Source organism: Serinus canaria, chromosome 4 (genome assembly GCF_022539315.1).
Source record: "Serinus canaria isolate serCan28SL12 chromosome 4, serCan2020, whole genome shotgun sequence".
NCBI classification, from domain to species: domain Eukaryota; kingdom Metazoa; phylum Chordata; class Aves; order Passeriformes; family Fringillidae; genus Serinus; species Serinus canaria.
In genome coordinates, this window is record NC_066317.1 from 61,888,135 (window position 1) to 61,900,616 (window position 12,482).

The following is a 12,482-nucleotide window of genomic DNA, read 5'->3' on the forward strand; positions in this document are numbered from 1 at the left end:
GGATTGTGTCTAAAACGAATGGACAGCTGGAACCGAGGGAAAAATCATACAGCAAACCACAAAGCACATTGTCCTGGGCTGACATGATGATGCTTGTATCCTCATTTACACATCCAAGTAAATCACACCAAGAAAGATGAAAACTGGACCAGCCTAGCATATCTCCATTTACTAGGGAATTTTCTGAATGATGGGAAAATATGGTGGGAGAGGAGGTAGGTGCCAGGACAACTCCTTCAATAAAGGTTTACTTGGCAATGTGCAATGTAAAAGTAGTAAGAGTCTTGCTGGTCAGGCAGTGTTTCTGATTTCAGGCAGTGCCAAGGGATGTATCTCCCCTGAAGTTAACCAACAGCATGTTTACACCTGCTCCAGAGTTGGCCCAACAGCTTGTCTGCATTCAAACCTTCCTTTTTCATGCGAGTCAAACTCTGCTATACCATCTCCAGGGTTCCTCAATCCAGGTGCTCCTTCAGCTAGACAGTGTGTCCTGAGCATGAGGAGCAGCTCGTAGAGGCACAGGCACACATGAGCAGGGCTGAGGTGAAGCACAAAGGCTGCATCCTGAAGTTTGCTACAGCAGGGATCAAAATATTTACTTCAGAAGGGAGTGATGTAATTCCTATCAGATAGCAGGTCTGGGTGTATTCACTGGTAGTTTCAATCCAGGATAACATCAAGGGAAAGCAAGTGAAGTCAGTGGCATTCCTACTCTTCCTGCTGTTGGTAGTTATGAAACTTCTAGTGCTGTAATGTTTCCTCAAAGGAAAATCCTGTATTTCCTATTCCCACTACATCCAAACCACGACCTGATCTCCAAGCCATCTTCTGCTGTAACAAATGTTCAAGGAATTTTTTGTACCCTTGTTAAATCTGCAAAAAGCACTTCCAGTCATCTATTTCTTTCTCAATCTGTTCCTCACTACATCCCACCCACCACTCCAGTCTGACCTTCCAGGCATGTTCTGTGTTGCTCCACATCTTTCCTGGAGTCCAGGAACAACTTCTGTTCATAAGCAGATGGACACATCTGAGTTCCCAGTGGGGAATCCTGCCCACTAATAACTATCCATTTACTGGGGAGTGCCAAGTCCAACTTTCTCAGCACTGTCTAAAGCATCCTCATGGATACTCTTTCCCTGAAATTCAATTTTTTCTTGTTTTTCAAGAAAAAACACCCAAAGATTTAATACTTTCTTGGAATTTTTTTTAAAAAGTATTATTTTATACATTTTAAAGATCAGCAGTGTTCAGTTTGACTGCTTATTTCTTCCACAGCAGGCAAACTTTCCTTCTTTTGCTTGAAATTCCCTTCATCCATTATGTTGCTTTTCCTTTCAACCTCATCATAGACCTGTTCACTTTAAGCTATGGTTAATGATCCCTTAAACATTTACCAAATCCAAAAACTATGCTTGCTGCTTAAAAAAATACTTAAGTAGACTTATGTTTATTAAAAAAATAACAGCCAAAGACCTTTTATTTACTTTTTCAAATTCTGAATGCTTCCAGAAATAAAGGGGTTGTCTTTTATTTTGCAACAGCCAGCTGTGATCTCTTCCAGCTACCCCATCCTTTCTTCTCTTTCCTTTCCTTTCTCACACAAATAACTCCTTTTTTTTTATTTTAAGCTCTGGGAAGCCATTGATGAATAACTAAGTGCACCCCTCATAACCTGCCTCCTGTAAGCATGAACTGCCCATAAAGTCTATGTTCATGTCTGGCACACTTGCATTACAAAGTTGTATACATTGCTGCTTGCTTTGGGGCTAGGTCACTGGCCTCTGATCTACTGTTAATCTGTTTTAAAGCCAGGCTGGAAAATAATTTAAAGTAGTTATGTTTATAAAGGTGATTCTGTGCACTGCCTAATTTTAGACTGTCAGCGTGATTCAGCTAATTTGGCTTTTCAAGTGCTCTGGTAGATTGCAATCAGCTTGGCAATGAGACTCCTGACACTGTGGAGAACTCCCTGAAAGGGGTTGGTGGAAAAAGCCCTTCATTTGAAAGTGGGAAGTGAATATCTAAGGCTATTGGTCACATCCTGCAGACTGAATGTGTCTTATTTGAAAATAATGAGATGGCAAAAAGAGGAACATGAACAGAATTAGACACAGATCCAAAGAAAAGCCTCAGGGGCATCAAGTTCGACCAGCTCAACACCTGATTTTTCAAGCTGGACTGTGTGAAATGAGAATTTATATATATATATATATAAAATATATATGTATATGTACACATACACATACACACACATACACATATACATATATTCTTTATAAAATGGGATTCCCCAGCATCATGGAGCCAGGGATACAGAGATAAGCAAAGGCCAGTCACTGGGAGACTGCTGAGGACAGGAATGCATATTCCCAGGTGAACTTTCACCCAATGTGTCAATTAAAGTGGCTTTTATGTATAAAGGTGACTTTGCCACAGACCTTGACTTCCCCTTTTAGGCAGACTTTCGCAATGAGGTAATTGTAGCACTGGAGTGCGGTGACCACATGAAGCCACAGAGCTGTTCAGCCAAGTAATCCTTTCATTATCCCTCAGGACTCCTGCAATGATCATGTCTGGCCTTTTGTCTTCTCTGACACAGCCCAAAGCTCAAGGAAGTCTGGGTTTGAGATCTGCTCTTTCCCATGAGAGCTCAAGAAAGGAAAGCTGGAAGTGATGGCTGTGTGTTGTACAGGGTGTCAAATGTTTCTGTGCCTTCTAAAAAAATTAACTGGTCAAACAGACAGAAAATGCAGCTGTGCAAATTAAGGGAAAGCTAAAAGCACATCCAAGCCATGAGGGAGGAGATGATCACCTTTGTGTTTGGCTCCAGCAGGAGTTTAGATTTCCATGCTGGCATTACCATAATTTCTCTCCAAGGCTTTGAGTTAGTCAACAGAGAGTGAATTAAAGACTGTGTGATATTCACAGTCTAATGCTGTGGCTGTGCAGCGTCACAAAGAGATTATGGAAACAGCTGATGTCAAGGCTTGCTTCAAAATAAATGCACAAATAAGAGTTGCACTGAAGGCACCGTCCCTCCTTCCTGCAGGTGGGAACCCTACTGAATTAAAGCACTGAATAAAAAAAGATAAAGGTACCTGGAGCACCTCAGCCCTGGCCTTACCTGAGTGGTCTCTGGGCAGCAAATCACAGTGTCCCCACCTCCTGTCCCGGTCAAAGTTATGTGTTGTTGAACACCTGGAAAGAATCAAAGGTGCAGCTTAGTGCATCTTTAAACAACCTGGATGTCTGCACTGAAACTACAGGGCCTTCACACTCTGGTGACCTGGAAATTCATGCTTGGTTTTTTCTAATTAGCATCAGTTTCATTCAAATGGTCTCAAGAGCAGAGGAAAAAAATATGCTTTCTTTTGTTGAAGTTGCTCTGCTCCACTTGTCTCACATTAAAAACATATTAAAAATAAGATGTAAATGCAGGATCTGGGATTTTCAATGAATCCTTCAGAAAAACCCAACATTCTTCCTGTTTTGGGGATTAGAAAATTAAAGACAGAAATAAAATACAAAACCAAAGCAAATAAATTATGTCTTCTTTACTTATTACAAAACAAGCAAAACAGACCCAGCCCATTTTTGATGCCTGACAGTTACTGTCATAATCTGTGGAGGCAGGAGACTATCCACAAAGGGACTTTTCCCTGACTTTCAGTGAGAAGCAGATTTCACCCTTTTCAGACTCAGTTCCTTTAAAGCATTCTTGTTTTGGAACTTGCAAGATGAAATGAGGAAATAACTGACACGGTGGTGATTTCCAAAGGCACAGATAAAACCTCTCTTTTTTTGAGAGCAGGGGACAGAGTCCTGCCCACCCTCCCTGGTGGTGTGTTATCTCAGGCTCAGAGCACTCCAAGGAGCACAGAGCTGCTATTCCTCTTTTGCAGGAGTAGATTTGGAGACTTCCCTGAGGACACACAGGGAGCACTGAACTGAGGCTGAGCTGAGGCTGCACCTTGGAGGTCCATGTCCTGTCCCAGTGCACCATCCACCACAACATCCTCCCCAGCCAGTTCTAATGCAGAATAATGGAGATCAGCTACATGACATTAGAAGACACTGAAGTTTATTTAATGTGCCTGATGGTCTATGTCCATTATGCCTGGTTTTATTGTTCTTTGAGCAGTTGTGTGATCAAAATTTTCACCCTAGGATGTCACAAGTTAGATTGAAATTTTATTGTAGCACATGTCTACATTTTACCTGCCCTGTTTTCCTTCTTAATTAGATGCCATGTGGTATTTAAAATGCATCATTCCTATGGAGCATCTGAATAGGCCATGGATATTAAGTTGGGTGACCTCAATGCTATAAGGTGCCCTGAAAGAGGTGCTTGTTGGTCTGGTGCAGATTAAGGTGGCACCTGCTTAAAGAGGTTGTTCTCTCACAGGAATTAAGGCTGATGCAACTGCTGGGAGCTGATGGAAACTCCTCAAAGATCCTTCTGTGGGAACTGGATTGTGCTTTCTTTAAAGGGTGGTCGGTCTAGTATGCACAAGAATGAAGATGAGAAGTGAGTTAAAAGTGTCCTCAGCACTGCTTGTGTCACTGTGCAGCAGCAGCCAAGTTCTAAGCAAAGAGGAATCTCAAATTTTTCCATTTTAAAAAGTTTTTGTTGTCAGAGACTCTGACAGAGACTTCTTCTACCAGCTCTCCACAAACCAAAGCACTTTCTGCTCTCCCCAGCCAGTCCTTCCCTCTTGCCTTGCAGTGACTACAGGAGGTTGGTCCTCCCTTGTGATGCCAAGCTGCCTCCTCAGTGCCAACCTTCTTGCACAGTGACACAACCCTTTTATATTTTCCACCACAGATCTCACTCTCTGTGAGAATCTCAGCTCATCCTCAAAGCTATTTCACTTGTCTCCCTCCTTTTCTTTTAAAAATATTTTGTCTGATTGGAGGCTTACCAAAAATGACATGGTGACATTTCAGCCTTCTGGAATGTTACCTCCAGCAGCCAAACCAACCCAGTGGCCTTATTATATCTTTATGCTGTTTGCAAATGCACCCACACTCAAAATTTATGGGATAGCAAATATCTTTACATCAGCTTGTCATATAAAATTGCTAATATGAAAGTGAAAACATAAGGACAGAGATACTGAATTAATTCCATCAGAAAAGTCCATACAAGAGATTGATTTAAATAATATTTACAATCCATAGATGGTAAACAGCGTGGGGATGGACAGACAAAAGATGAGGCCTGACTGGCAGGCAGGATCAATGGAAAGTAGGCTGTTTGTCCCTCCAGGAGCACAGGGATGTTTTGGAGAACAAGCAAAGCCCCAGGCCTGAAGCAGACAGGTGTAAGGAAAGAGCTTTGCCATCACACCTGGTGTTGTCACTACGTTTGAGACTTGGAGGGTGCCTGAGACTTTTTTAGGTGTTGTCCTGACCATGAGACATGGCTTGACAGAATTTGTCTGACAATACCAGACCAACCACTACCAGCTCCAGGAAAATTCAGCACCTGATGCTTGACATTTCCCAGCTCAGCCCACAGGCACTTCTCCTTTCCAGGACTGTCATAAACTCCCCATCCTGTCATCCAGCTGGCCAAAAAGCTGTCCTCTGCACTGTTTTCAGTCTGTGGCCAACATATCAAAAGTTATCTTCTTGTTTCCAAGGAAGATGATAAGATCATGTCCTTCCTACACAGACCTAAGCTCACCCTTGCACAAGGGCCCTGCCCCTCCAGAACTCAAGCACAGGATAAGGCTTCTGCAGGGCATGAGTCAACACCTTCCCATTTATAGCCAAAATCTCAGGCAAGGTCTGCTCCTGCCATTCCCCTAGGGCAGAATCTGAGGAACCCATCCCACTCTGGGACACAGGGACAGGGGGCTGGCAGCTTCCCTGCAGCCACAGCTGGGGCCAGTTCAGACCACCCCCCCTTTTGCTCTCACCAGTGCACCCCCATTCTGTCTGTCCCCACACTGCTTTGTCTTTCTGGAGGTACCAATGAAACTCAGAAGCAATTCCAACTTTTTTTTTTCTCCTCAGCACAAGAGGAAAATTTACACCATATCTTTAGCAAGATATCATGTAAGACTTAGTAATAGGCCCCTAAATGGAAATTTATCTGTGGAAACAGATCATAATTAAAGGGAAAAGCAATACAGAATGCTGTTAAAGGAAGTCTGTTATTTAAATAGTGCAATTATTTTGCCTTCTTTCCTGTATTTTCAATAAATATTTATAAAGATACAACTTGTTTGCTGCTCTCAAAGCAGGGAGAGCTTTCTGTGGTCAGGAGCAGATTTATGTAGAAACACAGTATCTGTGTCATGTGCAGCATGAGAAAACACAAATCTAAAGCCAACTTGAGTGGGGTTTAGCCTGCACTGTAAAGTCCCACCTGTAGTCCTGACCCAAAGTATGACTTGAGGACTGAGGACATGGATTTAAACACTTAAGTCAGGGCTCTCCTGGTCAGGTTTTCTGGAATTCAGAACTCAGAAGCAGTTTGGACCCAGCCTCCCATCATCCCTTCCTGGCAGCTTGCAGGAGGCAGGAGCAGGAAGGGGACGAGCCTTGCCCTCACCTGGAGCCTTCCAGGTCCCCTGGGATCAGTTGTTCAGGGTAAGTCCAGCCTGGGTTAGTGCCAAGTCACACAAGAAGGGCACAGAGCAGGTTTCCCAACTGCTATTCAGGGCTCTTTTCCTGGATCTCTGTGCCTGAAGTCACACATTAAGTTGCTTTTAGCTTATGAGTGATGAGCAAACACTGGTCAGAAGGTCACCCACAGGGTGAAATGATCTGTCAAATCCAAATAACTCCAGCTGTCCTCCTTGTCTCCCTGCTTGTAAATGGCTTTTAAAAAGTCAGAAGCATAACAGCAAGTTGTTCAAGGCCAGCTCTAAAGTGTGCTCTAACCTTGGACCCCATCCATTGACAAGTTTTTCCATTTCTGTGCCCTAACTGGCTAAAAACTAATACAGTGTCATGTATTAACAGGATCCCTCTTAAGCATTGCATGAAATTAAGTGGGTACTAAGGTCAAACCCTTTGTGGCTAAAGTTCATCCAAGAAAGGATTCAAACTGGTCAATTATTCCAGTTGCCTTTCTTCAGTTAAGATAGTCTCAAATTCTTGTTTCCTGGAGGCTTTTTTTGGCTGGGTTGTATCAGTGGATATTGGGGAAATTCTGAAGAGGTTTCCTAGCCTGAAGCTCAGTGTCTATTTGTGCAAACAGGTTTGTTTTGTGTTGTTTACATTACACTAGCACTTACACTTGAAACACATGTGTCATCAGAAAGACAACAACAGATCATGAAAAAATGAGACAGTCCAGTATAAAAAATGAGAGTTCTGCCCTGCCTGGGCAAGTAAAATCAACTCTAAAATGTTATCTCTGCCCTGAAAACAGGCAAGTGTTTGCCTTTCACATGGCTCATCTGGGCATAATTTTCACATTACTGGTACCCACATCTTCTCTGCTTTGTTGCCTTTGATTTCAGTTAATATGTGCCTACCATATGAGTGTGTCTGCAAAGTTTATCTTTTTTTATTCAGTGCTTTAATTCAGTAGGGTTCCCACCTGACTGCTCCTACCCCAAATATGGATCATGAACACTTCTAACAGTGTCTGCAAAAGTAAAAGAGTAACCTTTGCCCAAAAGAAGGCAAAATGGCCTTAAACACACTGGTAGAATAAATCATTAACCAACAAACAGGAGTAATACCTCACTTCTCAGTACTGCACTGTCCAAAGGGGTTCTGGTGCCAATCTGGGTAGAAATTAGAGAGATGGGGGTGGGGAACAAACAGCTTTCCTCAAAAATCACATGGTCTCTGCTGCAGTACAAGTACAGCCTGCACAAATCAAACAGTCCCTTAACCAAGTTCCTCTCCTGCAGGTGTCTGTGTCCCTCCTTTCTCCCTCAGCAGTCTCTCCCAGGGTCACTCTATCAGTCCTGCTTTTTCTGTACAAGCTCTTGTCTCCCATGTGAATTGCAGATCCAATAGGCAGGGCAGCAAGGAAACATCTCTGCAGTTCCTGAGCCTCCTGTGGCTGTGGAAACCCAGAGCCAGGGCTCCCTTCCCCCGAGCACGTCCTGACCCGAGGGCCACCAGCAGCAGAACTGCGCCTTGGGCACAACATCCAGCTCATGCTAATCACTCCAAAAGCAAGATTAAAGCACTGAAAGGATGACATTTCATTTGAATGCTGTTTTCATTTATGAGCAATGTCAACTCACCATTTCTTTCTGGAAAATAAATTTGATAAACACGTGTGATAAAACCTTCCGCCAAACCGGAAAGGAAATTTGCATAAATGTCCATCCTCTGTAAACACTGAAATACAAATATAAAAAACTCATCATGCAGCTGAAAACCAACCCACACATTATATTATATACTATTATATGAAATTATGAAGATAGATATCTGCAAGTTTTTCAGCTGTACTCTGGACTCTGTGTCTCTGCAATGTCTAGTGCATAAGAAGAAGCCTAAAATCTTACATAATGACTGAACAAAGATTAATGGACTCTGCAGTGGAACAAAGATCTCAGATCATTTCAGTTGAAAATATACTGCCATTTCTGGTACAGCAAATGCCAATTATGTTCATTAATTGCAATTATAATTTCTAATTATGCAGTATTGTAAATGCATATTAAAATAATTTCTGAAGTTGTTTCCTTTCAGGCTCCATATCACATTGTAATATCTGTTTAAAATAATTAAGGAACCAGACAGTACAAACTGAAATAGAAACAGTCAGGAGGAAGAAGGTTTTAGAGGCTGGAAGTAGAGAGAGAATTTTGATCATAACACCTTCCATTTGGGATAAGCAGATTCCTTACAAGTGGGGAGAAACTGATGGGACCAGTGTCTAAAAAGGGCAGGTTTTATATTTGCCACATCAGTGATGGCAATCTAAGGAAGAGTGGTGGGAGTTTAAGGAAGGCTAGTGGGAGTCTATCAGGAAAAAATCCTTCAAGATGAGTCTTGATAATGAGAGAGACTGAAGACAAAAAAGACAATGAAAAACTGTCAGAGCTTATTTAACCATTAAACTAAAAGTAATCTGTTTTGAAATCCCAAAGTCTGAATGGGAAGCCAACCACTGCCGTAAGAGAGAAACGGGGCATTCAACCAAAGTGGCAGCACAGCACATTTCCATTTCCCAGAGACAATGTGTGACTGCTCCTTGTCCTGAGCTTACCCCTCCCATGATGTCTGGGGCTCCTGCACTCTCTTACAATATCTGTTAACTCCCATGAGCCCAGACATCTCAAAGAGATGCTGAGCTCAGTTATTGGCATTACAGAAAAACTAACTTATCCCTGTGGTCCAATTCCTTCTTAATCAGCTGGGATTATGGTCACTGCCTCCTTCTCTATCAATGTGAAACAGCCACTGCCATCCCCTCTGCCATCCCCTTGTCAACCCCAGTTCTCATTCTCTGAACTAATTAAGCAAATGTTGCAAACAGCAGCTTTCTCTGTCTGATCCCTCCCAGTACAAGCAGGCAGGAGAGTTGTGAACATACATCCCCATTCAGAACATTTATTGCATCCCAAAGCCACTGTTATAACCTATAAACCCCAATGGCCCAAGGCATGTAATCTTTAACAACAAAAGCACAGGAAAATAAAAGCTTTAAAAATGGAAACTGGAGCACTCTCCCATGGCCAGGATGTCTGATCATTGGGGTGCCACTAGAGCAAATGCAGTCCAGAAAGCTGCATGCAACTCAAACCCTTCTCCCACAGAGAGATCAAGGGCCAGGGTAGAAACTGAACCTGTACATACAAAGAGTTAATGTGCTTGAAAGTTACAGGGCAGCTGCAGCTCTGATTAAAGGTTGTTGCACATCTTCAGCCACACCACCTTGTGAAATAATGTAAAGCCATGCCAGCTCAGACAACTCAAATCCCATCAGCACCTTCCCATTAATCTGCACCTGAAGGAAAATTACCTGAGATTCCTGAGCTAATCTCAAATTCCCCTTTAAACAGAAATTAATATTGGCATAACCATTCTATAATCCTTATTCATGTTGAAACAAAGACAGGCTTCCTACCAGCTTGCACAGCACGGATACAGACAGGCAGACCATTGTTACTGCCATGAAACCTACTGGGTTTGACTTGGTACCTTGTGGGCGAGGGAACCCATGCCTTGAGCCTCTTCCTGCCCCAGATTTGTAGTGCTACAAAGAGAAAAAGAGAATGTGGATTGGAGACACAAATTCACTCTGGGAACCATACTGCTGGTAAAAACCTACTTTCCAGGGTGCCCTGAACTTGTGTTTCTCCCAATGCTTCTGAGAAAATCTTATTATTTGCTTTTGATTTTTGGTGGGGCGCAGTCTGGTGAAAGAGGGTAGATACACATTGGCCCTTGAAAGTGCCAGCTACACCAGGAAAACCCAGCACAACACAACAAAGGCCAAAGCTCTGCTCCATTTTATCTTTCTATTGCCAAGGGACACATCTCCTGTTTCTCTCAGCAGGAAGAATACATGCATTCTGGGGCCAGTTACAAATAATATCCCAACATTTGCCTTTTCCTGCTATTTAACTGTATCCCCCCAGGGCATTAGCTACAAAAGCAACTTCTAACTGTATTTGGGGTTGCCAATCAGCAAGCAAAGAGCACTAGTCTGAGCTGATTTTAAGCCACAGGAAATAATAAAAAGAATAATACACATAAAGTGCTGCTGCCACCAAAGTGGTGCTGGCAATTGAACTAGAGAAAAAAAAAATCACAAAAGCAGTCAAAGAAGCACACATGAATATAGAACTGGACAGGAGACATAAAAAGTGAGGATTAAGAAAAAGCTGTCTCTAAGATATATAGAGAAGGCTTGAACAGTTCTGAGGAAATAACAATTTTTGCACTCTACACAGACTCTGCCACCACCAAGCAAGGGCTCCAGCCAGGGATGATCTTTACTTTGAACATGAGCATTCCTCTCTGCTCCCTCATGCAATATCTGAGGACATGCTTTTGTAATTTGCTGAGGTAGGATTATAGCACCATCTAAGTCTATCTGAGCTGGCTTAACCCAGCTAGAGAAATAAGGCTGATCTTCAGGCCACAGGGCTGACCATAAGGCAGCAGTGAACTAACTACCCTGCTGGCCCATGGTAGATGCCAGGCTGTGGTGGGGTTTAAACAAACTAGCAGACTCAGACCATCACAGCCTGCTCAGCAGTGCTTCATGTGCTTGGCAGACATTCCCCAAAAAAGACACAAGGTACAGAATGCAAACCACCAAGGGTTTTGGCATGGAAGCAAGTCTGAAAAGAAGAAGGCAGCCACCTAAACTGGCCCATTCAGTTACAGACAGCAGTAGTGTCTGACAGTGGAGCACTCTCCCTCCATGCTACTGCAGGTACCTGCTTGTGTCAACACATGGCTGAGATAGATTTTTAAAGGATTTCCATTTTGTGGTCCTTCCTCACTTCCCATTCCTCCTCCACAGCAAGGCAGGGATGTAAGTAAGCAAATGCTTTAAACAAAGGTGTAGGACCAGCTATCCCACAGTCCCCCCCCACAAGTGAGCACTGCTGCCAGCCTCCATCTGGCTAATCCCTGTTGGGGTCACTTTGAATCTCCCTTTCTCTGGGTCTGTTCCATGGCTTCACTCATCCATCCTAAGATAACCTGGCCCTGCCAGGTATCCCAGAGCTGATCCATTCCTCAGAAAGAGAAGAATCACTTACCATCCTTGCACAGTCACTGCTCAGACTCAGAGCCAAGACAACAGTGAGAGGAGCACAGACTTTCATCCTTGCTCTCCTCTCATGAAGGTTTTGCCCGGCAGAGGAAAACTTCCAGGGCTGGGCTGAAGCAGGAGGGTGAATCAGGAACAAGCTTTCACAAGGGACTGTGATTTCCTTGATTTTAAGGTATTTTAGCTTTCTAAGTAAGCAGAGCTGTTATCACTGTTAATCATTAATGTCTTTGGGAGTAGAAGGGAATGCCCCATAGGGAGAGACTCTCCCTAAACCACCAGGAGTGAAGAGTTTACAAAGTGCCTGACCCTTGGAGATGGTGCCTGGTGTAATCAGCAAGCACTGAAGGGCAACTCCAGAGAAGCTGATCCAATGTTGTAACTAGAGCTGATTTGTCATCTGGATGTTTCCCTTCTTTCTCTTCAGGAGCTGATTCAAAGCAGGGTATAGCAACAGCAAGGAGCTCCAAGCAAGCCCACTCAGGAGATGGCATCACATTGCAAAATATGGACCAGATCAATGCCAGCACCAAGGATTACTCATTAACAGATTAACCTGCCCAGCTGTGACTTGTAACAGCAGCCATCCAGCAACAGACTGGGAAAGCTAAAAAGAAAGAAAATGCACATTACTCTGATAACACATTTTGTGTACCAAAAAGCTCCCTTCTGCCACCCCCTGAGCAAAGCCATCTCTGTTCTGTAAGTGCCTGTCTGAGATAGCTGCACTGCAGAATCACTCCTTCTACAGATGCAGAGGGTATTG

The 12,482-nt window shown here is 43.2% G+C and overlaps 1 protein-coding gene across 3 annotated transcripts in view; it reads right to left on the reverse strand.

Moving 5' to 3' along the window:
• The window catches only part of HGFAC (HGF activator), a 40,122-nt gene extending 27,943 nt beyond the window's left edge, over positions 1-12,179 (reverse strand). Inside the window, exons 1-4 of one of the 3 annotated variants that reach the window (XM_018924597.3) lie at positions 11,706-12,179; positions 10,132-10,186; positions 8,223-8,319; positions 3,128-3,201 (exon numbers count right to left, since the gene is read on the reverse strand). In XM_018924597.3, the coding sequence (XP_018780142.1) occupies positions 3,128-3,201; positions 8,223-8,319; positions 10,132-10,186; positions 11,706-11,771 (292 nt within the window). In that variant the 5' untranslated portion in view covers positions 11,772-12,179. The remainder of the gene's footprint in view (positions 1-3,127; positions 3,202-8,222; positions 8,320-10,131; positions 10,187-11,705) is intronic. The other 2 variants (XM_009099143.4, XM_018924586.3) reach the window with 2 other exon arrangements.
• Positions 12,180-12,482: the final 303 nt, after the last annotated feature.